General features: G+C 45.7%; 3 protein-coding genes and 2 long non-coding RNA genes across 8 annotated transcripts; 3 read left to right on the top strand and 2 right to left on the bottom strand.

Annotated features, from left to right (window-relative positions):
* The first annotated feature begins 1,266 nt into the window (after positions 1–1,266).
* On the top strand, positions 1,267–3,284 carry LOC115251508 (ATP-binding cassette sub-family G member 4-like). Of its 2 annotated transcripts, XM_029844037.1 has the most exons (5): positions 1,267–1,398; positions 1,498–1,598; positions 1,713–1,871; positions 1,943–2,061; positions 2,152–3,284. In XM_029844037.1, exons 2-5 carry the CDS (start codon positions 1,509–1,511, stop codon positions 2,375–2,377), a joined length of 594 nt encoding a protein of 197 aa, XP_029699897.1. In that variant the 5' UTR covers positions 1,267–1,398; positions 1,498–1,508; the 3' UTR covers positions 2,378–3,284. The 2 variants fall into 2 exon arrangements, with proteins under 2 accessions (XP_029699897.1, XP_029699896.1); XM_029844036.1 differs by lacking the exon at positions 1,267–1,398 and having other exon boundaries at positions 1,450–1,598.
* LOC101072890 (alpha-2-macroglobulin-like) lies at positions 2,981–12,298 on the bottom strand. Of its 2 annotated transcripts, none has more exons than XM_029844013.1 (36): positions 12,134–12,298; positions 11,860–12,040; positions 11,629–11,785; positions 11,511–11,563; positions 11,237–11,257; positions 10,968–11,133; positions 10,810–10,894; positions 10,621–10,732; positions 10,186–10,303; positions 10,006–10,115; positions 9,749–9,919; positions 9,314–9,535; positions 9,098–9,161; positions 8,868–9,013; positions 8,482–8,631; positions 8,170–8,316; positions 7,985–8,075; positions 7,757–7,889; positions 7,294–7,519; positions 7,081–7,207; positions 6,842–6,963; positions 6,705–6,756; positions 6,412–6,495; positions 6,133–6,309; positions 5,987–6,062; positions 5,756–5,912; positions 5,601–5,675; positions 5,284–5,446; positions 5,023–5,210; positions 4,729–4,941; positions 4,489–4,601; positions 4,320–4,410; positions 4,141–4,209; positions 3,963–4,068; positions 3,817–3,858; positions 2,981–3,586 (listed from the first exon to the last, which is right to left on the bottom strand). In XM_029844013.1, the coding sequence occupies exons 1-36, from the start codon at positions 12,217–12,219 to the stop codon at positions 3,582–3,584; spliced, it is 4,299 nt and encodes a 1,432-aa protein (XP_029699873.1). In that variant the 5' UTR covers positions 12,220–12,298; the 3' UTR covers positions 2,981–3,581. The 2 variants fall into 2 exon arrangements, with proteins under 2 accessions (XP_029699873.1, XP_029699874.1); XM_029844014.1 differs by having other exon boundaries at positions 3,821–3,858.
* Positions 12,006–14,332, top strand: LOC115251512 (uncharacterized). The gene is made up of 2 exons (XR_003890077.1): positions 12,006–12,196; positions 13,063–14,332. It is a non-coding gene; the product is annotated as an uncharacterized lncRNA (long non-coding RNA).
* On the bottom strand, positions 13,452–23,308 carry LOC101072085 (alpha-2-macroglobulin-like). 2 transcript variants are annotated; one of them, XM_029844021.1, is made up of 36 exons: positions 22,909–23,308; positions 22,635–22,815; positions 22,404–22,560; positions 22,286–22,338; positions 22,012–22,032; positions 21,743–21,908; positions 21,584–21,668; positions 21,395–21,506; positions 20,967–21,084; positions 20,787–20,896; positions 20,530–20,700; positions 20,095–20,316; positions 19,879–19,942; positions 19,649–19,794; positions 19,261–19,410; positions 18,949–19,095; positions 18,764–18,854; positions 18,536–18,668; positions 18,081–18,306; positions 17,868–17,994; positions 17,629–17,750; positions 17,492–17,543; positions 17,199–17,282; positions 16,920–17,096; positions 16,774–16,849; positions 16,543–16,699; positions 16,388–16,462; positions 16,072–16,234; positions 15,811–15,998; positions 15,517–15,729; positions 15,287–15,399; positions 15,118–15,208; positions 14,939–15,007; positions 14,761–14,866; positions 14,619–14,656; positions 13,452–14,384 (listed from the first exon to the last, which is right to left on the bottom strand). In XM_029844021.1, exons 1-36 carry the CDS (start codon positions 22,992–22,994, stop codon positions 14,376–14,378), a joined length of 4,299 nt encoding a protein of 1,432 aa, XP_029699881.1. In that variant the 5' UTR covers positions 22,995–23,308; the 3' UTR covers positions 13,452–14,375. The 2 variants fall into 2 exon arrangements, with proteins under 2 accessions (XP_029699881.1, XP_029699880.1); XM_029844020.1 differs by having other exon boundaries at positions 14,615–14,656; positions 22,909–23,306.
* LOC115251517 (uncharacterized) lies at positions 22,812–24,334 on the top strand. Its single transcript, XR_003890082.1, has 2 exons — positions 22,812–22,971; positions 23,852–24,334. It is a non-coding gene; the product is annotated as an uncharacterized lncRNA (long non-coding RNA).
* The last annotated feature ends 20 nt before the right edge of the window (positions 24,335–24,354 follow it).

The raw sequence follows: 24,354 nt of genomic DNA, 5'->3' as shown, positions 1-24,354 counted from the left end.
CCCTGGGAACTCACCAGGGCCCTTTTGCAGGTCTCAGCTTGGTGTCCAGCGTGACGACTCTGAAATGAACTGAGAGGCGAGAAAAACGGGATTAAGCGGATCCTTACACACAGCCGACCGACCGGTCAGGTTACCTGTTTGACCAGGCAGGTAGATGGGCTTGTCTGTTTGGGACGAAGGACTTCAATGGGTAGTATTTGATCATGATTTTTCGTGATTCCGTCAGAGGAAAACTGCGCTCCGCGTACAGTGACGATGAGATTGTGGACCTTAGATTCCAACATCTCCGGAGCCTGTGGAAGAAACATGGAAACATCAGAACTGACGATGACCAGAGAACCAATCATGCAAGCTGGATGTTGAGGACCTGGAAGTTTGTGCATGGTGGAATTGTTTGTCTGAAACTCTCTCAAAGATGACCATTTTGTTGTCGTTGTAGGTGAGAATGGCGGTCATGGCCAAAGACTCATTGGGCTGCAAGAGACTGGTGCACAGCCTGCTCGTCAATCCAACTTCGATGACGCCGGGAATGGTCACCATGAACTGTCTGCAGCCACAGAAACATACAAGCGTGACGGTTATCTCACCGACCGAGCACCAAATCTGATGGGCTTAAGAAACCTGCAGGCTTCCATCTATCCAGGACCTGTATATCTCCAGGACCCGGAGGTGTGCAGGTCGGATCACGGCCGACCCTTCCCACCATGGTCACGGACTGTTTTCCCCCCTCCCCTCAGGCAGGAGACTACGGTCCATTCGGACCAAAACCTCCCGCTACATGAACAGCTTCTTCCCCTCTGCCATCAGGCTGCTGAACACCAAGTGACTTATCACTTAAGCACCATGTACAGCAGCCAGTCGGACTCATGAACATACATTACTTTTGCATTGACCTGCACTGTGGACTTCTAACTTTAACTTTAACTTAACTGCTGCTCTTGCACATTATAGGAATACACATTACCTATTCCTTACTATTTATATATATATATATATATATATATATATATGTCTTATTTTATTTATCTTATTCTAGTGTTTATTGTCTTCTCTATGTTGAATGTTGCAGCGTCACACCGAGACAAATTCCTAGCTTATGTAATACTGTGTACTACATGAACAATGGCAATAAATAAATCTGAATCTGAATCTGGAGCAGGGAAACTCACGGTCCGGCGGCCACGCCATCGAAGAAGACCCAGTTGAGGCAAAGGAGCAGCGTCCACGTGCAAGTACGACCCCTCGGCAGAGCCATGGCTGACTGACTGACAGAGATGAGCTGCGGAGTCCATTAAATAGTCTTTAGAGCCCTGCCCCCAGTCTCTCTCTATCTCTGTCACTCTCTGTCTCTCTGTCAGTGACATCAGACCTGTGACGTTCCTGTTGCTGAGCACAAATGTGAGCAGTTAAAGGGCCGCCGAAGTAAAAGGAAGGGAGTGATCCTGTCAAAATCCAGTATGTTTCTGTTAAACTGAACTTTCATGGACCTTGTGGTAGTTCCTCTGGAGATGTCTGTGTTTCTGCGGGAACATCTGAACTACTGGTACAGTCTAAAAGCCTACTACCTTGCCAATACCATGGTGGATATTCCATTCCAAGTGAGCTGCCTCTAGTTAACTACAGAATGCAACTCTGTCACCTAGCATCATTTAAAGCATAAATCTTGGTTGTTTGCTTCAGCGAGTTCTAACTGAGTCAACTGTGTTTGCCAGGTGATCTGCCCCATCATGTACTGCAGTATTGTATACTGGATGACAGAGCAGCCTCCCGAGGTCAGCCGGTACCTTCTCTTTATTGCCCTGTCCACCTGTACGGCCCTGGTGGCCCGGTCCCTTGGTTTGCTGGTCGGCGCTGCCTCCTCCTCGCTGCAGGTATTGCAGCTTCTGACCTTCTAGATTTCTTTCTCTTCTCTGGATAATGAGTGTTTTTCATCTCGACCAAGGTCGCCACGTTTGTTGGACCTGTTACTGCCATCCCGGTCTTGCTTTTTTCTGGATTCTTTGTCAATTTTGACACGATCCCCAAATATCTGCAGTGGAGCTCGTATGTTTCTTATGTCAGGTGTGTAGCAGAATCAACAGAAGCTACTGAAGCTACTTGAGAAGTGCCTGCTAAGCTTACCAGACATGTTGCTCCATGGTTTTCTCTCAGGTATGGCTTTGAGGGGGTGATCCTGTCCATCTATGGGATGAACCGGTCAGAGCTGGAATGTCCAGGGAACATGTGCAAGTTCCAACAGCCTGAGGAGGTTCTACAGCTCCTGGATGTGGAAGATGCGAAGCTCTACATAGATTTCATTGTCGTGGGCATTTTCTTCATCATCTTCCGGCTCACCACCTACCTTGTCCTCTGCTACAAGGTCACGTCAGAGCGATAGACTTGGCTCTAGCATCCCCCCTCCACACTTAGTGTCCTTTTAGGGTATGTTTGTAGTTTATTGATCAGAGCGTTGCTAAACAGACGGAACAAACTGTACAGCGTTCTGTGGCAGCAGCGACTGACGGCGCCCCAGCAGTCATTCTATAAACCATCAAATGCTTGTTACCTCAGATTCTGTCGGCCACGGGTCCACTTGCCCTCTTTGACAGGCTCTTTAGCGTCATTTTCCACATATAAAATGCCAGAAATGGCTTTAATGTGCAGACCTACTGTGGTGCTCACGGGTTTCCTACCCTCTTATGCTAATACGTCACGGGAAAAAGTAGGAAATATGGTTTCAAAAAACCAAACAAACAGAAAATAACCTGAACCAGAACTAGTTTTTTAAAAACCAATGAGGTAAAAAGTCAATTGTTGTAAATTAACCTTTATCCTAATTTTACTGAAACAGCATTTTTGTACGTACAAACTTAACAAACCTTTAACGATAGTTTAAAATAAATCCCCTCAGCCTTAATCGTGTTATACAGCACTGTATTATCTGTAGTGATGAGTTGATATATGTAGTTGTGTATTTAACAAAATAGTTGAATCACCGTAACACATTTTTGTCCGCGTTGCATCCTGTAACAACACAGGGACACGTCTTTATTGTTGCTATTACTCTAAAGCTGCACATTACAGTAAACCTGAGCAATCAAAGACCAACCAAAGGAGAATCATTTTAGCAGGAAATATCTTTTACATTTTGCCATGGACTGACTCACTGCATCTTCCATTTTGCCACTAAACTGTACTGTAAATCTTTCAGTGTCTATTGTAATAAAAACACAGATACAGTTCTCACTTTGCTTTATGTGTGTTCGATGTGGAAGAGATTGCACATAAAGACAAGATTTTAATAATCTGATGACAGATTGAAATGTCAAATTTTGACATTGGTCCCAGTTTATGAGTATGAGAATGTGGCTCCGCCATGTTTTTACAGTAGCCTGGAAGAGACTAAAAGGCCTAAATACAAACTATTGCGCCCCCTTGATGTATGTTGTTGTCTAAGAATGTTTCCTGTTGGCTGTTGCCAAACACCTTCATGTAAATGATCAAATGACTAAAAGTGAAACTGACAATATTGAATCGATGCACAACTTTACTTCAAAAAGCAAACAAAGAAACCATCCAGAGAGATGATGCCACTTGATTATTTAGTCTGCAAACGAAAGGAAAATGTGTTAAATTTCACTCAAAACACACACTTTTCATACAAAGTGAATATGAGGTCACAATTTAGAATGAAATGTGTAACACAACAGGCACGAACCGCGACAGATGTCAAAGTTAAGATACATTGAAAGGGTAAGATATGTTAAATTATGTCTGCTAATGTAATGAAAATGTTTGGTGTATTATATTTGCTGTATTATAACTCAATCAACTTACCTACATCACAGGTGACGACATATTCCGTCTCTGCCTGGTCACCTGATAAGAAACAGAAGAATTAGATTAACATAAAAAAATAATTCTAAGTTCAAATTTAAACCTAAACTCATGTGTCATGTCCGACGGAGCAGAAAAGGTCTTACTGGGCTGGTAGTAGTCGTAGATCTTGACCAAAGCTGGTTTCAGGTTCTGCACTGGGACCTCCTGGATCAGGGTTAAAGTGTGGTGGATCGGGATGTCCTTCGGCAGCTGTTGGAGACAAGACTGAGGTCATCACATGATCTAACCTGGAGATCAACCGTCACAGCAGATCTTCCTGACCTCAGTGATGTAGATCAGAACTCGGCCCTCGTTCTCTTCAACGCGACCCACCAAGAGGGCTTGACGGAGCTGCATGGGGTCAATATAAGAATGTCAGCTTGATGGAGAATAAAGTTCTTTACCCTCAGACAGTTTTACTGAAGTATTAAATCCTCTTGAGCAGCGTGTACTTTACTCACATTCGCCACAGACTCGGGGTCGGGAACAAATCCAGACAGCATTGTAACCTCCAGGATGACCATGTTTGTGGTCTGTTGCTTGCCCCTGTATCTGTAACACATCCACAAACGCTATGCTCTAGTGGCATTGTTGTAGTCTCGTTTGAAGCGGTAGCTGACCTTTACTCACAGGGACGAAAGCTTCAGCGTGACTCTGTTTTTCTGAGTCTGACACTCTGGTTTTGCCTCCACGAAGAAAATGTCAACGGTGGTAGGAGTTGGAATGTTGTAGTGAAGAGAAATCTGGGAAGATGTTAGGCCGGATGTTATGTGGCAGGTCCACTGAGTCGAGCAGGTATGATCCAGTTCTGTGATTCTAAACATCGACTGGGTACTACAAGCTCTGGGTACTCATTTTGTGGACCAGTACCTGTATTGAAGCACACATTGAGCCCTCCACTTCCAGGTTGACTTTTCCTCCCAGGTCCTTCAGCAGCTTCTCGTGGTAGACCAGTTTGTTGTTCTGGTTCACATCAAATACCAGTTGACCACTGGGGCTATTGACCTTGACCGTACTTGAACCCTTTGTGCTGTACACCAGAGAGGAGTAAAGGGCCAGAGCCTGAAGAGCGACCACCGTGTCCTACAACAACGACAGCCCAGTTATCCTCTGTGGATGTGATTTTCTACGTCCCAGGAAGATCCCCATCTCCTTTGCTCATACCTGTGTAGAGGAGAAGCCTCCATAGTAGTTCTGCTGCATGGAGAGCCATCTGACGATGCGGCTGGCGTAGCCCAGGTCTTCGGTAGTAGGAGAACCACTGAGTTTGGCGAGCAGAACGTAGGAGCCGATCTCCACTGACAGAGAGCCATACCCCTCATCTGTGCTCTGGGACCAGTGGATTAAGCCCCCTACGCAGGTGACAGGTTCAAATGGGTCAACAGGACCAGACTGCAATGGTGCCCTTCAGAGCTTCTGACTCACCTTCCTGGGAGGAAACCGAATCCAAGTGCTGCAGGAGGAAATCACGAGTCTTCAAGTCTCCAGCCAGAGAGAAGACGTAGGCCATGAGAGCTGTCGTGTAGGTGTTGTTCAGGTTGTTGGTGGATTCTTTGAGGCACATCATGCTCCTGTGGACTGGAAGATCCTGCAAAATATACCGTGAAAATGTTTGTTTGTTTTTTTTATTTCTGCGACCATTATCGATCTAAGTTATATAAAAATCTGTCTGTGTTTTCTTCTATTCCTGGACCGGTCCAGCTCTTTAGCTTCTGTCGACTTTAGCACCGTCGAGTACTTACAGTAGCCGACATGTTCATCTCCAGTAAGGCGGCCGTGATGTAAGCGCTGAGCGTCACTTCATCAGAAACTCCACCCTGAGGAGAGGAAGCACCAGTCAAACCATCAGCATCGCCCACATCCAGGGTTGGAATCTCGGGGCGGCCCATTAGATCACCTTCATCCTGTTGTTGAAGAGTTTTCCAGACTGCGCAAAACAGCCGTCTTCTTTCTGTCGGCCCAGCAGCCAGTTCTTGGACTCGTCCATCTTTGTCGGGTCGATGTAGATGAATGCCTTCGCTTTTTCAAAAGATCTCACCACGAAAGCGGTCAGCCTGCGAACAGATTATCATCAGCTCAGGAATCTAGACGTAGCGACCTGAGCAGCCTGACTAACGTTTCTTCTCACCAGGTGTTCCCGTCTCCGATTCCAAATGCGCTGTAAGATCCATCCAGGTGTTTGTAGTTCAGCTGCCTCTGATATCCTGGATAAATTAAGCGCACATTCAGATTAGGATGACAGACATATTCATCCTCCATGATCCGGCTCCTCACCGCTGGTCAGGAAGTGGATGGCCTTCTTTAAGATGTCATCTGTCAGCTGTTCTGTGCTTCTCAGGTACTGTAGGATATAGATGTTGGGGGCCAGGAGCGCCATGTTCTGCTCCCCGCATCCGTACGGCATCTTCAACAGTCCATCCAGGTTCTGCAGAGCCCGGCCCATGATGTCGCCTGCAGGACAGCCGGGTTGAAGTACGGCGAGCGCATTGATCAAAATGAACCCGTCCGTCTAACGACGTGATAAAACCCATTTGAATGAAGTAATCTGATTACCCAGCACAGATACTAAAGCTCGGGCTGATCCATCGATCGCATTATCAGGAAGTTCTAGTTCGACTTCCTCTTTCAGCACCTCATCTGGAAATAAAACACACGCATGAAATCCCGTTTCAAAGGCAGAGATAGAAATATTTAGCATAGAGCAATGGTTCTGATGGCCTTCTAGTGCTCTATGGATAGAACAGTGGAGGGAGAAGGGAACTTTTCTGATACCACAGGCTACCAGCAGGGGGCAGATAGGACGCAATGTCCATTTTTAGTGAAACCCGGATGTGAACTGGACTGACCATTTGGACACAGCAGCCAGTTATTTATTTTTTTCATCTCCGTCCCTTCGGCCTGAAATTGAAATAAAAAAACAAGGCATTACCTTCTCATCGCCATGACAACGTTTTGCACATGCTGTCAGCTGATGGGGTTTTACCTTCACGACGAGCGACCGCGTGACCGTGTCGATGCGACCTCTCTCCGGCACGCTCACGATCTCGTTGTCACATGACGCGTGTGATGCTATGGCCTCGGCGCTCACAGTTACGTTCACAATGCCTGTAAAGGTGACGAAACACAATAGTTTTATGAGAAATTCAACTGTCTGAGAGCCGTTGATGTGGATCATTTTAACATTGTCATATAGATCAGTCTAACGTTTTTCGATGGCCTTACCCAACACTGAGGGCACCATGGTCCAGCTCAGGGTTTTGCGTTCGCTGCCACACAGACAGGAAGTGTACTCGTTTCCGGACAGAGGTGTGAGGGTATATTCATCTGATGGGGTTGCTTTCACGCTGACCTGTTGAAGACACGGCTCAAAATATTTACAAAAAAAATATAAAAACACAACTACAATCCAGAGAAGATGAGCGAGGCATCGCGCACCATCATGCAAGTGGACTGGTAGTTGAAGACGGTTGCCTTCAGTTCAAACTGCTCGCCGCGGATGATGGAGTAGGGCAGGCTGAGCTCCAGGAAGAAGGGCTGGAACACAGTGATCTCGTTCTGGGGAGCTAGGCCGAAACCCTGAGGGGACAAGCAGAACGCCTCCGTCTTCCAGGTGGTGATGGTGTCTGGGACAGTGAGGGGCAAATCCGTCTGTGCAGAGTCTCTGGAGGTAGCAAAGAGGCAACACACAGATTCAGCTAATCTTCAATCACGCAAAAGGAGTTTTCCATGGTGGCTTAATCAGATTATACTTTGCTCAGGTGTCAGAGGATTCAGTTACATCTCACCGAGCCCCTAGTGGACATGGTAGGAATTACAGCATTAGCGTCAATATGGCTAGCCACTAGAAGGCGGTGTTTTGGGGACATTTTTATGGAAGCTGAGTAGATCAGAACCTCACCCGACTTCAGCCAGTTTCCACACCCAGGTTTCTGGGAAGAAAGTGCGGACGGTTTTGATTATGCCTCTTCCTGGTGCCGCACCCACACCGGAATTCGCCATGGCCATGACACGTGGTGCTGAAAAGCGGTATACTGAAGAAACACCACAACAAGAGTCATTGCCAAAATTTCAGTAATGTACAACTTTTGCATCATTCGTTTTACAAGAGGGGGAAATAACAGCTCACACATCATGCCACGATGGTACTCCAACCCTTTGAATTTCACACATGATGGCATCTTGATTAGCAAGTTTGTGGCAACCTTCAGACCTAAACTCTGGTAAGCACAGGCAAAAGGAAGTCACGATGAGTTAGAGTTTGCTTTTTAGTGAATATACCACATAGTGTTGAAAGAACGAGACAGCATTTACCTGAAAAACTGAATGAGCGTCATTTGCCTCACCAGGAGGTGGAACGGGCAATATATATCTTTTTTGCCTCACGTGTAAACACGGTTCAGAGTCCTCAATTTCATATGGGATACCAGAAACTGTACTCACAGGCAGCAAGTTAAATATCTGAAAATGAAAATGGAAGCTGAAGCTGGAGATGAACCCTGGCTAAAGCATCTTCACACAACAGAACAAATATCCCTATGAAGAACCACCTTCTAGCTGGTCGGACTGGGCTTCTCCAAGAACCTTAACAAATGTGTCCTGATTAAATTTGGTCCTGGCATTTACCTTGTCAGCGGTCATGGTCTCCCCGGGCTCTAGGATGAGGACGCTCTGGTCAATGGCGCTCACGCCACACAGAGAGTTTGGAAGAGCCTTCACCTTCATGTTGACTTCCTCTCCCGGGACAGCGGAGGTCGGGGAAAACTCCACAGACACCTAACACACAGAGTAGAAGTTTAAAGGAACACACTGTTTCTAACACAAGTAATGAGGCGACAATTTAAATTAAAAGTCCAGCGTGTGAGATTTGGCTCCATCTGGCTAAGAGGTTACAGATCACAAGGACTGAATAACCTGGAATCCACCTCCTCGGCCCTCCTGGAACTTTTTTAATCCAAACAGCAGCCATTTCGTATGACAGTGTGTTAGCTTGGGCTCGTACGGCCACTGACCTTGTTAAGGAAGCATTTGGTCACGGTGAAATCGGCCTTGTGGGCAATCACGTTCTCGCTCGGGAGGATGACGTACGCCATGACCTGCAGGGCCGGTGAAAACTCTGGAGACATTTTCACACTGAAGGATATGCTGCCCTCCGTCACTGAAAGAGAAACGGAACATTGATGTCGGAAAAGCAAAGCACTCAGACTTCCAAAAGACGCTATGAAAAACTGGGGTGGCCTACCGGGATCTTTCAGAATCTCCACCATTTGAAGTCCCTGAGTGATGATCATTCCTCTTGACATAATCTGGGAGAATTTGTCACAACACAGTTGATCGCGATAATCTGAGGAATTTGACCTTTTGTACAGTGTTAGCATTACAGTTAGCACTTGTGTTGAGGGGCATTTTTCTTTGAATTCTGGGTAAATGTTTCTAAAGCGCCCCAGTCGCTGCTCACCAAATATATCACATCCACATTTCCTGCAGTTTCTCCCACGAAGTTGTATCTGATGGAGATGGTCTCCTCTCCATCACACGAAAGAGCTTCCTCCTTTTTGTTCACGACCAAGGAGCTGACAGATTTGGAAAAAGGCAAAGGCGGCTGGAACACGGACACTGTGTGGTGGGCGCTGTCAAAGAATGGTTCCAGGAAGTTACGGTCTTGTCGTACTGCTGAGGCCTGATTGGACGGAAGGTGCTTTTAGAGTTTGTCAAATATGTTTCATGTTTTTATAAATGATTCTATTCTTAAACGTTATATTGATGTCCTCTGTTACTGATTTCATTTCTGGCGTTATGACCAGCAACTTAACATAAACCCGACTCCCAGTGGCCCCTTGTGTGACGTCACTGGGGCCCGGTGATGTGTGATTGGCCCCATTCAGTCACCTACCTTGAGTCTGATGTCCTCTCCATTGAACAGTGTTGTGTTTAATGAGAAAGTGGCAATTCCCTCGGCATCTGTGGTGAGGTTCAGTAGCACCCAGTCCTGCCAGCCTTTAGCATTCAGTAACTGGATCTCCATGTTAGGGACGGGCGTATCGTTGTGGTGAACCGCTTTAATCTGCCGGAAATGAGAAAAGGGGCATCCCATAAAATCACCAAAGCTTCTAGACTCTGACGGCCTTGAAAACCATCTCTTACGCCCACCTTCCCCTCCAAAGTGGATTCCTCATTGTAAATCTTGGGTGTTTCAACAAAGATCAACTTCCCAATTATATAAGAGAGCTCCACAACTTTCTCCGCTGGAAGTGAAGTTCCTGTGAGGAAAAGCAGCCGAGTTACAGCAACACAACATCCTGAACGAGCAGTAAGACTGGCAAAACTTGCCTGTCCCCTCCTCCTCCACGCTGGCTGTGATGTGGAGGGAAGGGTGAAACGCCTTAGCTTCTATTTTGGTGAAAACCGACATTTTGGGGTTGAATTTGGCACAGCCGGTCTTGTCCGTCTGGATAGCAAAAAACAAAATTGGAGAGTTGCTGAAAGTTTCCCGACAGATTTCTGATTATTGATCACGCTGAAGCCTTTTTGCTGATGATTTTATGAAGCTAAAATTGATGAAAATGCATTTTAGTTCTTAAAAGTCCAGCGTGCGTGCGGTTTGTCGCCGCCTAGTGACGCCATAAAATGTTTGTGTGGTTTTTTTTTAAACTGAATTGATCTCTGAATCTTGATTTCACTCCTCTGCTGTGACCACTTCCGCTCATCTTTCGGCGGAGGTGTTACATTTTCGATGGCTCAGAACCAGAGTTAATAACACTACACCTGTTTCGCCTCTTTGAAACACAGGACTGGGATCTGATCGGTCAAATAGCTCCTCGGTCTCCGGCAAATCTCGATGTTCACCATCCCCGGCACAGGTTGTCCATACGTGTATCTGTTTGGATCAAAGATTCAGAGGGTAGGAGAGTGGCTGGTAATGGCTAAAAACACAAAGTGGATACAAGAACTTACTTTGCACAGACGTCCATTTCCAGTTCCTCTTTTCCAACGCTTACCTCGTTGGGCGCTTGGAGGCTCACCTTAAATTTTGGGAGGACTGAGGGACAGATGAGTTTTGGTTTATGGGTGGGGGAGGGGGGTGGTGCCAAATGAAAAGCTCTGCAACTTACCATATTTTTCCACCTTAAATCTCTTGTTTACTTGGTTTCTCTTCATCCAAACTGAAATGGTATACCATCCCTCGCGGACCTCAGAGTTGAGGGAATAGGACAGCTGCAGTATTGCCCCGTTAGACGTGGCGTTCAGCCACTGCCCGATCCGGTTTTGTTGAGGGTCCTGAGTGAAATCAACGAGGGAAAAAATTGCAGGAATCTGGAATCTACTTCCAGAATTTACGGGGATGCAGAACAATTAGTGTGAAAATTTCTGTTTTCCTTACCAGAAGTTCGATGACGTCGTACTGGAGGAGAGAAAAATAGAGATAAATGTGAAATTTTCCTAATAATCACAACTATGACAGGATACTTTGACCCTTCATCTGTGCCAGCTGTTTGCACACATGGATCAAACTGGTATCAGAGGTCAAAGGACACAACCTACGCTTTGTTTGGTTTGCCCGATTTCGCTCCTGCAGCTGGACTTTTGCATGGTTTCCACACATCATTACCTAACCCATGTGTGTACTGGTTCAGAAACACCCCCGGGGAACTCACCAGCCCTTTTGCAGGTCTCAGCTTGGTGTCCAGCGTGACGACTCTGAAATGAACTTAGAGGCGAAAAAAACGTGATTAAGCGGATTCTTTCACACAGCCGACCGACCGGTCAGGTTACCTGTTTGACCAGGCAGGTAGATGGGCTTGTCTGTTTGGACGAAGGACTTCAATGGGTAGTATTTGATCATGATTTTTCGTGATTCCGTCAAGGAAAACTGCGCTCCGCGTACAGTGACGATGAGATTGTGGACCTTAGATTTCGACATCTCCGGAGCCTGTGGAAGAAACATGGAAACATCAGAACTGACGATGACCAGAGAACCAATCATGCAAGCTGGACGTTGAGGACCTGGAAGTTTGTGCATTGGTGGAATTGTTTGTCTGAAACTCTCTCAAAGATGACCATTTTGTTGTCGTTGTAGGTGAGAATGGCGGTCATGGCCAAAGACTCGTTGGGCTGCAAGAGACTGGCGCACAGCCTGCTCGTCGATCCAACTTCGATGACGCCAGGAATGGTCACCATGAACTGTCTGCAGCCACAGAAACATACAAGCGTGACGGTTATCTCACCGACCGAGCACCAAATCTGATGGGCGTAAGAAACCTGGAGCAGGGAAACTCACGGTCCGGCGGCCACGCCATCGAAGAAGACCCAGTTGAGGCAAAGGAGCAGCGTCCACGCGCAAGTACGACCCCCCGGCAGAGCCATGGCTGACTGACTGACAGAGATGAGCTGCGGAGTCCATTAAATAGTCTTTAGAGCCCTGCCCCAGTCTCTCTCTCTCTCTCTGTCAGTGACATCAGACCTGTGACGTCCCTGCGTTTAAAGTCTGCTCATTATTGGCAGCATGTAAAATTTGAGTGGGTGCAGGTTTCTATCTGTCTGTTAGTCTGTCTGCACACTAACAGAATAATGTCCTCAACTAGCTAGCGTGTTAACTTGCTGTCTGGGTTTAGTAGCTGGTGGTCTTTTAATGCCCGCCAAATAACACCAACGAAGCATGTATAACCTCATATATAACGTTCCTACAGTTGCTGAGCACAAATGTGAGCGGTTAAAGGGCCGCCGATCTTGTTTGAACACAGCTGAACCCGATCCAAGGGTTTGCACAAAATAAATAATGTCTAGGCAGTTAGTTTTCTTTCACCTGAGAAATATGTGTAATCAGCCTGCGCAACCAGTGCGTCCAGTTGCTGTCAGGTCAAAAGTACAAGCGTTGCCTCTTTTGGGAATTGTGGTGAAATATATCCATCTATCTCTCTATTCATCTAGTTATCTGTCTATCGATATATCCATTTAAAAAAAACATACAATTCTATCTAAAGAAAAGAAAGACATGCTCACACAGGGCCTTGCAGTGAGCTGCAGACTCATTTAGGGGTGAACCCTGCCGTCACCCATATATAGCTGGGAGAGGCTCCAGCACCCTCCCTGGGGGCCCCAAAAGACACATAGTGGTCAAGAAAAAAAGAAAATAGCAAACATTGCATTGTCACGTGTATGTAGACTCTAACACTGTCCCACTGCTGATGGTTTTTTCTGTATCTGCAGAGAAGAATGGCAGAATGATCCTCAAATCCAGGCGTTCTGAGCTTGTGATATCGTGCAACAGAAGAGGCTGTCATCGCTGCCAAAGATTTTAAACTAGAGCAATTTTAACATGGTTTTGAACATGATTTGTGTGAACGTTGTAGTTTTATTGTGTGTATGTATCTGTAGCTGTATGTTATGTTGTTTCTTTGACAGTAACTTTGATAGTGAATGCACTGTGTTGGCCAGGTCTCCCTTGGACAATCAATTTTTAACCTCAGTGGGCGATTCCTGGCTAAATAAAAAATAAAAATAAAAAAGTCCTTAGTTAATAAAGGTTAAATTGAAAGTAAGTGCAAGGTTTTTTTCTTTTCCTTTATTTTTTAAAAATCAATTTAAAAATCAAAACATTTCAATCAATCATTTTTTTTAATTCATGGGCAAAAGTAGGAAATATGGTATCAAAAAACCAAACAAACAGAAAATAACCTGAACCAGAACTAGTTTTTTAAAAATCATTGAGGTAGAAAGTCGATTGTTGTAAATTAACCTTTATCCTAATTTTACTGAAACAGCATTTTTGTACGTACAAACTTAATCTTTAACGATAGTTTAAAATAAATCCCCTCAGCCTTAATCGTGTTATACAGCACTGTATTATCTGTAGTGATGAGTTGATATATGTAGTTGTGTATTTGACAAAATAGTTGAATCACCTTCACACATTTTTGTCCGTGCTGCATCCTGTAACAACACAGGGACACGTCTTTGTTGGTGCTATTACTCTTGTGTTTTAAACAGCATAAGCTGCACATTACAGTAAACCTGAGCAATCAAAGACCAACCAAAGGAGAATCATCTTAGCAGGAAATATCATTTACATTTTGCCATGGACTGACTCACTGCATCTTCCATTTTGCCACTAAACTGTACTGTAAATCTTTCAGTGTCTATTGTAATAAAAACACAGATACAGTTCTCACTTTGCTTTATGTGTGTTCGATGTGGAAGAGATTGCACATAAAGACAAGATTTTAATAATCTGATGACAGATTGAAATGTCAAATTTTGACATTGGTCCCAGTTTATGAGTACGAGAATGTGGCTCCGCCATGTTTTTACAGTAGCCTGGAAGAGACTAAAAGGCCTAAATACAAACTATGGCGCCCCCTGGATGTATGTTGTTGTCTAAGAATGTTTCCTGTTGGCTGTTGCCAAACACCTTAATGTAAATGATCAAATGACTAAAAGTGAAACTGACAATATTGAATCGATGCACAACTTTACTTCAGGAAGCAAACAAGGAAACCATCCAGAGAGATGATGCCACTTGATTATTTAGTCTGCAAACGAAAGGAAAATGTGTTAAATTTCACTCAAAACACACACTTTTCATACAAAGTGAATATGAGGTCACAATTTAGAATGAAATGTGTAACACAACAGGCACAAACAGCGACAGATGTCAAAGTTAAGATACGTTGAAAGGGTAAGATATGTTAAATTATGTCTGCTAATGTAATGAAAATGTTTGGTGTATTATATTTGCTGTATTATAACTCAATCAACTTACCTACATCACAGGTGACGACATATTCCGTCTCTGCCTGGTCACCTGATAAGAAACAGAAGAATTAGATTAACATAAAAAAATAATTCTAAGTTCAAATTTAAACCTAAACTCATGTGTCATGTCCGACGGAGCAGAAAAGGTCTTACTGGGCTGGTAGTAGTCGTAGATCTTGACCAAAGCTGGTTTCAGGTTCTGCACTGGGACCTCCTGGATCAGGGTTAAAGTGTGGTGGATCGGGGTGTCCTTCGGCAGCTGTTGGAGACAAGACTGAGGTTATCACACGATCTAAGCTGGAGATCAACCGTCACAGCAGATCTTCCTGACCTCAGTGATGTAGATCAGAACTCGGCCCTCGTTCTCGTCAACACGACCCACCAAGAGGGCTTGACGGAGCTGCATGGGGTCAATATAAGAATGTCAGGTTGATGGAGAATAAAGTTCTTTACCCTCAGACAGTTTTACTGAAGTATTAAACCCTCTTGAGCAGCGTGTACTTTACTCACATTCGCCACAGACTCAGGATCGGGAACAAATCCAGACAGCATTGTAACCTCCAGGATGACCATGTTTGTGGTCTGTTGCTTGCCCCTGTATCTGTAACACATCCACAAACGCTATGCTCCAGTGGCGTTGTTGTAGTCTCGTTTGAAGCGGTAGCTGACCTTTACTCACAGGGACGAAAGCTTCAGCGTGACTCTGTTTTTCTGAGTCTGACACTCTGGTTTTGCCTCCACGAAGAAAATGTCTACGGTGGTAGGAGTTGGAATGTTGTAGTGAAGAGAAATCTGGGAAGATGTTAGGACGGATGTTATGTGGCAGGTCTACTGAGTCGAGCAGGTATGATCCGGTTCTGTGATTCTAAACATCTACAAGCTCTGGGTACTCATTTTGTGGACCAGTACCTGTATTGAAGCACACATTGAGCCCTCCACTTCCAGGTTGACTTTTCCTCCCAGGTCCTTCAGCAGCTTCTCGTGGTAGACCAGTTTGTTGTTCTGGTTCACATCAAATACCAGTTGACCACTGGGGCTATTGACCTTGACCGTGCTTGAACCCTTTGTGCTGTACACCAGAGAGGAGTAAAGGGCCAGAGCCTGAAGAGCGACCACCGTGTCCTACAACAACGACAGCCCAGTTATCCTCTATGGATGTGATTTTCTACGTCCCAGGAAGATCCCCATCTCCTTCGCTCATACCTGTGTAGAGGAGAAGCCTCCATAGTAGTTCTGCTGCATGGAGAGCCATCTGACTATGCGGCTGGCGTAGCCCAGGTCTTCGGTAGTCGGAGAACCACTGAGTTTGGCGAGCAGAACGTAGGAGCCGATCTCCACTGACAGAGAGCCAAACCCCTCATCTGTGCTCTGGGACCAGTGGATTAAGCCCCCTACGCAGGCCACAGGTTCAAATGGGTCAACAGGACCAGACTGCAATGGTGCCCTTCAGGGCTTCTGACTCACCTTCCTGGGAGGCAACCGAATCCAAGTGCTGCAGGAGGAAATCACGAGTCTTTAAGTCTCCAGCCAGAGAGAAGACGTAGGCCATGAGAGCTGTCGTGTAGGTGTTGTCCAGGTTGTTGGTGGATTCTTTGAGGCACATCATGCTCCTGTGGACTGGAAGATCCTGCAAAATATACCGTGAAAATGTTTGGTTTTTTTTAAATTTCTGCGACCATTATCGATCTAAGTTATATAAAAATCTGTCTGTGTTTTCTTCTATTCCTGGACCGGTCCAGCTCTTTAGCTTCTGTCGACTTTAGCACCGTCGAGTACTTACAGTAGCCGACATGTTCATCTCCAGTAAGGCGGCCGTGATGTAAGCGCTGAGCGTCACTTCATCAGAAACTCCACCCTGAGGAGAGGAAGCACCAGTCAAACCATCAGCATCGCCCACATCCAGGGTTGGAATCTCGGGGCGGCCCATTAGATCACCTTCATCCTGTTGTTGAAGAGTTTTCCAGACTGCGCAAAACAGCCGTCTTCTTTCTGTCGGCCCAGCAGCCAGTTCTTGGACTCGTCCATCTTTGTCGGGTCGATGTAGATGAATGCCTTCGCTTTTTCAAAAGATCTCACCACGAAAGCGGTCAGCCTGCGAACAGATTATCATCAGCTCAGGAATCTAGACGTAGCGACCTGAGCAGCCTGACTAACGTTTCTTCTCACCAGGTGTTCCCTTCTCCGATTCCAAATGCGCTGTAAGATCCATCCCAGTGTTTGTAGTTCAGCTGCCTCTGATATCCTGGATAAATTAAGCGCACATTCAGATTAGGATGACAGACATATTCATCCTCCATGATCCGGCTCCTCACCGCTGGTCAGGAAGTGGATGGCCTTCTTTAAGATGTCATCTGTCAGCTGTTCTGTGCTTCTCAGGTACTGTAGGATATAGATGTTGGGGGCCAGGAGCGCCATGTTCTGCTCCCCGCATCCGTACGGCATCTTCAACAGTCCATCCAGGTTCTGCAGAGCCCGGCCCATGATGTCGCCTGCAGGACAGCCGGGTTGAAGTACAGCGAGCGCATTGAGCAAAATGAACCCGTCCGTCTAACGACGTGACAAAACCCATTTGAATGAAGTAATCTGATTACCCAGCACAGATACTAAAGCTCGGGCTGATCCATCGATCGCATTATCAGGAAGTTCTAGTTCGACTTCCTCTTTCAGCACCTCATCTGGAAATAAAACACACGCATGAAATCCCGTTTCAAAGGCAGAGATAGAAATATTTAGCATAGAGCAATGGTTCTGATGGCCTTTTAGTGCTCTATGGATAGAACAGTGGAGGGAGACGGGGCCTTTTCTGATACCACAGGCTACCAGCAGGGGGCAGATAGGACACAATGTCCATTTTTAGTGAAACCTGGATGTGAAGTGGACTGACCGTTTGGACACAGCAGCCAGTTATTTATTTTTTTCATCTCCGTCCCTTCGGCCTGAAATTGAAATAAAAAAACAAGGCATGACCTTCTCATCGCCATGACAACGTATTGCACATGCTGTCAGCTGATGGGGTTTTACCTTCACGATGAGCGACCGCGTGACCGTGTCGATGCGACCTCTCTCCGGCACGCTCACGATCTCGTTGTCACATGACGCGTGTGATGCTATGGCCTCGGCGCTCACAGTTACGTTCACAACGCCTGTAAAGGTGACGAAACACAATAGTTTTATGAGAAATTCAACTGTCTGAGAGCTGTTGATGTGGATCATTTTAACATTGTCATATAGATCAGTCTAACGTTTTTCGATGGCCTTACCCAACACTGAGGGCACCATGGTCCAGCTCAGGGTTTTGCGTTCGCTGCCACACAGACAGGAAGTGTACTCGTTTCCGGACAGAGGTGTGAGGGTATATTCATCCGATGGGGTTGCTTTCACGCTGACCTGTTGAAGACACGACTCAAAATATTTACAAAAAAAATATAAAAACACAACTACAATCCAGAGAAGATGAGCGAGGCATCGCGCACCATCATGCAAGTGGACTGGTAGTTGAAGACGGTTGCCTTCAGTTCAAACTGCTCGCCGCGGATGATGGAGTACGGCAGGCTGAGCTCCAGGAAGAAGGGCTGGAACACAGTGATCTCGTTCTGGGGAGCTAGGCCGAAACCCTGAGGGGACAAGCAGAACGCCTCCGTCTTCCAGGTGGTGATGGTGTCTGGGACAGTGAGGGGCAAGTCCGTCTGTGCAGAGTCTCTGGAGGTAGCAACACACAGATTCAGCTAATCTTCAATCACGCAAAAGGAGTTTCCCATGGTGGCTTAATCAGATTATACTTTGCTCAGGTGTCAGAGGATTCAGTTACATCTCACCGAGCCCCTAGTGGACATGGTAGGAATTACAGCATTAGCGTCAATATGGCTAGCCACTAGAAGGCGGGGTTTTGGGGACATTTTTATGGAAGCTGAGTAGATCAGAACCTCACCCAACTTCAGCCAGTTTCCACACCCAGGTTTCTGGGAAGAAAGTGCGGACAGTTTTGATTACGCCTCTTCCTGGTGCCGCAGCCATACCGGTTTCCGCCATGGCCATGACACGTGGTGCTGAAAAGCGGTATACTGAAGAAACACCACAACAAGAGTCATTGCCAAAATTTCAGTAATGTACAACTTTCGCATCATTCGTTTTACAAGAGGGGGAAATAACAGCTCACACATCAAGCCACGATGGTACTCCAACCCTTTGAATTTCACACATGATGGCATCTTGATTAGCAAGTTTGTGGCAACCTTCACACCTAAACTCTGGTAAGCACAGGCAAAAGAAAGTCACGATGAGTTAGAGTTTGCTTTTTCGTGAATATACCACGTAGTGTTGAAAGAACGAGACAGAATTTACCTGAAAAACTGAATGAGCATCATTTGCCTCATCACCAGGTGGAACGGGCAATATATATCTTTTTTGCCTCACGTGTAAACACGGTTCAGAGTCCTCAATTTCATATGGGATACCAGAAACTCTACTCACAGGCAGCAAGTTAAATATCTGAAAATGAAAATGGAAGCTGAAGCTGGAGATGAACCCTGGCTAAAGCATCTTCACACAACAGAACAAATATCCCTATGAAGAACCACCTTCTAGCTGGTCGGACTGGGCTTCTCCAAGAACCTTAACAAATGTGTCCTGATTAAATTTGGTCCTGGCATTTACCTTGTCAGCGGTCATGGTCTCCCCGGGCTCTAGGATGAGGACGCTCTGGTCAATGGCGCTCACGCCACACAGAGAGTTTGGAAGAGCCTTCACCTTCATGTTGACTTCCTCTCCCGGGACAGCGGAGGTTGGGGAAAACTCCACAGACACCTAACACACAGAGTAGAAGTTTAAAGCGGAACACACTGTTTCTAACACAAGTAATGAGGCGACAATTTAAATTAAAAGTCCAGCGTGTGAGATTTGGCTCCATCTGGCTAAGAGGTTACAGATCACAAGGACTGAATAACCTGGAATCCACCTCCTCGGCCCTCCTGGAACCTTTTTAATCCAAACAGCAGCTGTTTCGTATGACAGTGTGTTAGCTTGGGCTCGTACGGCCACTGACCTTGTTAAGGAAGCATTTGGTCACGGTGAAATCGGCCTTGTGGGCAATCACGTTCTCGCTCGGGAGGATGACGTACGCCATGACCTGCAGGGCCGGTGACAACTCTGGAGACATTTTCACACTGAAGGATATGCTGCCCTCCGTCACTGAAAGAGAAATGGAACGTTGATGTCGGAAAAGCAAAGCACTCAGACTTCCAAAAGACGCTATGAAAAACTGGGGTGGCCTACCGGGATCTTTCAGAATCTCCACCATTTTAAATCCCTGAGTGATGATCATTCCTCTTGACACAATCTGGGAGAATTTGTCACAACACAGTTGATCGCGATAATCTGAGGAATTTGACCTTTTGTACAGTGTTAGCATTACAGTTAGCACTTGTGTTGAGGGGCATTTTTCTTTGAATTCTGGGTAAATGTTTCTAAAGCGCCCTAGTCGCTGCTCACCAAATATATCACATCCACATTTCCTGCAGTTTCTCCCACGAAGTTGTATTTGATGGAGATGGTCTCCTCTCCATCACACGAAAGAGCTTCCTCCTTTTTGTTCACGACCAAGGAGCTGACAGATTTGGAAAAAGGCAAAGGCGGCTGGAACACGGACACTGTGTGGTGGGCGCTGTCAAAGAATGGTTCCAGGAAGTTACGGTCTTGTCGTACTTCTGAGGCCTGATTGGACGGAAGGTGCTTTTAGAGTTTGTCAAATATGTTTCATGTTTTTATAAATGATTCTATTCTTAAACGTTAGATTGATGTCCTCTGTTACTGATTCCATTTCTGGCGTTCTGACCAGCAACTTAACATAAACCCGACTCCCAGTGGCCCCTTGTGTGACGTCACTGGGGCCCGGTGATGTGTGATTGGCCCCATTCAGTCACCTACCTTGAGTCTGATGTCCTCTCCATTGAACAGTGTTGTGTTTAATGAGAAAGTGGCAATTCCCTCGGCATCTGTGGTGAGGTTCAGTAGCACCCAGTCCTGCCAGCCTATAGCGTTCAGTAACTGGATCTCCATGTTAGGGACGGGCGTATCGTTGTGGTGAACCACTTTAATCTGCCGAAAATGAGAAAAGGGGCATCCCATAAAATCACCAAAGCTTCTAGACTCTGACGGCCTTGAAAACCATCTCTTACGCCCACCTTCCCCTCCAAAGTGGATTCCTCATTGTAAATCTTGGGTGTTTCAACAAAGATCAACTTCCCAATTATGTAAGAGAGCTCCACAATTTTCGACGCTGGAAGTGAAGTTCCTGTGAGGAAAAGCAACCGAGTTACAGCAACACAACATCCTGAACGAGCAGTAAGACTGGCAAAACTTGCCTGTCCCCTCCTCCTCCACGCTGGCTATGATGTTGAGGGAAGGGTCAAACGCCTTAGCTTCTATTTTGGTGAAAACCGACATTTTGGGGTTGAATTTGGCACAGCCGGTCTTGTCCGTCTGGATAGCAAAAAACAAAATTGGAGAGTTGCTGAATGTTTCCCGACAGATTTCTGATTATTGATCACGCTGAAGCCTTTTTGCTGATGATTTTATAAAGCTAAAATTGATGAAAATGCATTTTAGTTCTTAAAAGTCCAGCGTGCGCACGGTTTGTGACGCCATAAAATGTTTGTGTGGGTTTTTTTTAAACTGAATTGATCTCTGAATCTTGATTTCACTCCTCTGCTGTGACCACTTCCGCTCATCTTTCGGCGGAGGTGTTATATTTTTCGATGGCTCAGAACCAGAGTTAATAACACTGCAACACCTGTTTCGCCTCTTTGAAACACGGGACTGGGATCGGATCGGTCAAATAGCTCCTCGGTCTCCGGCAAATCTCGATGTTCACCATCCCCGGCACAGGTTGTCCATACGTGTATCTGTTTGGATCAAAGATTCAGAGGGTAGGAGAGTGGCTGGTAATGGCTAAAAACACAAAGTGGATACAAGAACTTACTTTGCACAGACGTCCATTTCCAGTTCCTCTTTTCCAACGCTTACCTCGTTGGGCGCTTGGAGGCTCACCTTAAATTTTGGGAGGACTGAGGGACAGATGAGTTTTGGTTTATGGGGGGAAGGGGTGGTTTGGTGCCAAATGAAAAGCTCTGCAACTCACCATATTTTTCCACCTTAAATCTCTTGTTTACTTGGTTTCCCTTCATCCAAACTGAAATGGTATACCATCCCTCGCGGACCTCAGAGTTGAGGGAATAGGACAGCTGCAGTATTGCCCCGTTGGACGTGGCGTTCAGCCACTGCCCGATCCGGTTTTGTTGAGGGTCCTGAGTGAAATCAACGAGGGAAAAAATTGCAGGAATCTGGAATCTACTTCCAGAATTTACGGGGATGCAGAACAATTAGTGTGAAAATTTCTGTTTTCCTTACCAGAAGTTCGATGACGTCGTACTGGAGGAGAGAAAAATAGAGATAAATGTGAAATTTTCCTAATAATCACAACTATGACAGGATACTTTGACCCTTCATCTGTGCCAGCTGTTTGCACACATGGATCAAACTGGTATCAGAGGTCAAAGGACACAACCTACGCTTTGTTTGGTTTGCCCGATTTCGCTCCTGCAGCTGGACTTTTGCATGGTTTCCACACATCATTACCTAACCCATGTGTGTACTGGTTCAGAAACACCCCCAGGGAACTCACCAGCCCTTTTGCAGGTCTCAGCTTGGTGTCCAGTGTGACGACTCTGTAATGAACTGAGAGGCGAGAAAAACGGGATTAAGCGGATTCTTTCACACAGCCGACCGACCGGTCAGGTTACCTGTTTGACCAGGCAGGTAGATGGGCTTGTCTGTTTGGACGAAGGACTTCAATGGGTAGTATTTGATCATGATTTTTCGTGATTCCGTCAAGGAAAACTGCGCTCCGCGTACAGTGACGATGAGATTGTGGACCTTAGATTCCGACATCTCCGGAGCCTGTGGAAGAAACATGGAAACATCAGAACTGACGATGACCAGAGAACCAATCATGCAAGCTGGACGTTGAGGACCTGGAAGTTTGTGCATTGGTGGAATTGTTTGTCTGAAACTCTCTCAAAGATGACCATTTTGTTGTCATTGTAGGTGAGAATGGCGGTCATGGCCAAAGACTCGTTGGGCTGCAAGAGACTGGCGCACAGCCTGCTCGTCGATCCAACTTCGATGACGCCAGGAATGGTCACCATGAACTGTCTGCAGCCACAGAAACATACAAGCGTGACGGTTATCTCACCGACCGAGCACCAAATCTGATGGGCGTAAGAAACCTGGAGCAGGGAAACTCACGGTCCGGCGGCCACGCCATCGAAGAAGACCCAGTTGAGGCAAAGGAGCAGCGTCCACGCGCAAGTACGACCCCCCGGCAGAGCCATGGCTGACTGACTGACAGAGATGAGCTGCGGAGTCCATTAAATAGTCTTTAGAGCCCTACCCCAGTCTCTCTCTCTCTGTCACTCTCTGTCTCTCTGTCAGTGACATCAGACCTGTGACATTCCTGCATTTAAAGTCTGCTCATTATTGGCAGCATGTAAAATTTGAGTGGGTGCAGGTTTCTATCTGTCTGTTAGTCTGTCTGCACACTAACAGAATAATGTCCTCAACTAGCCAGCATGCTAACTTGCCGTCTGGGTTTAGTAGCTGGTGGTCTTTTAATGCCCGCCAAATAACACCAACGAAGCATGTATAACCTCATATATAACGTTCCTACAGTTGCTGAGCACAAATGTGAGCGGTTAAAGGGCCGCCGATCTTGTTTGAACACAGCTGAACCCGATCCAAGGGTTTGCACAAAATAAATAATGTCTAGGCAGTTAGTTTTCTTTCACCTGAGAAATATGTGTAATCAGCCTGCGCAAACAGTGCGTCCAGTTGCTGTCAGGTCAAAAGTACAAGCGTTGCCTCTTTTGGGAATTGTGGTGAAATATATCCATCTATCTCTCTATTCATCTAGTTATCTGTCTATCGATATATCCATTTAAAAAAAACATACAATTCTATCTAAAGAAAAGAAAGACATGCTCACACAGGGCCTTGCAGTGAGCTGCAGACTCATTTAGGGGTGAACCCTGCCGTCACCCATATATAGCTGGGAGAGGCTCCAGCACCCTCCCTGGGGGCCCCTAAAGACATATAGTGGTCAAGAAAAAAAGAAAAGAGCAAATATTGCATTGTCATGTGTATGTAGACTCTAACACTGTCCCACTGCTGATGGTTTTTTCTGTATCTGCAGAGAAGAATGGCAGAATGATCCTCAAATCCAGGCGTTCTGAGCTTGTGATATCGAGCAACAGAAGAGGATGTCATCGCTGCCAAAGATTTTATACTAGAGCAATTTTAACATGGTTTTGAACATGATTTGTGTGAACGTTGTAGTTTTATTGCGTGTATGTATCTGTAGCTGTATGTTATGTTGTTTCTTTGACAGTAACTTTGATAGTGAATGCACTGTGTTGGCCAGGTCTCCCTTGGAAAAGCAATATTTAACCTCAGTGGGCGATTCCTGGCTAAATAAAAATTAAAAATAAAAAAGTCCTTAGTTATTAAAGGTTGAATTGAAAGTTAGTGCAAGGTTTTTTTTCTTTTCCTTTATTTTTTAAAAATCAATTTAAAAATCAAAACATTTCAATCAATCATTTTTTTAATTGCAGTTTGATGACAGACTAGTAAACAAACTGCAAGACAACATAATAAACACAATAAAGGGTTGAACTGTTCTCGGAATAACACTGGTCT

Source organism: Takifugu rubripes, chromosome 11, assembly GCF_901000725.2.
Source record: "Takifugu rubripes chromosome 11, fTakRub1.2, whole genome shotgun sequence".
NCBI classification, from domain to species: Eukaryota; Metazoa; Chordata; class Actinopteri; order Tetraodontiformes; family Tetraodontidae; genus Takifugu; species Takifugu rubripes.
The sequence above is the reverse complement of the archived record's forward strand: the minus strand, read 5'-3'. Positions and strand labels throughout refer to the sequence as shown.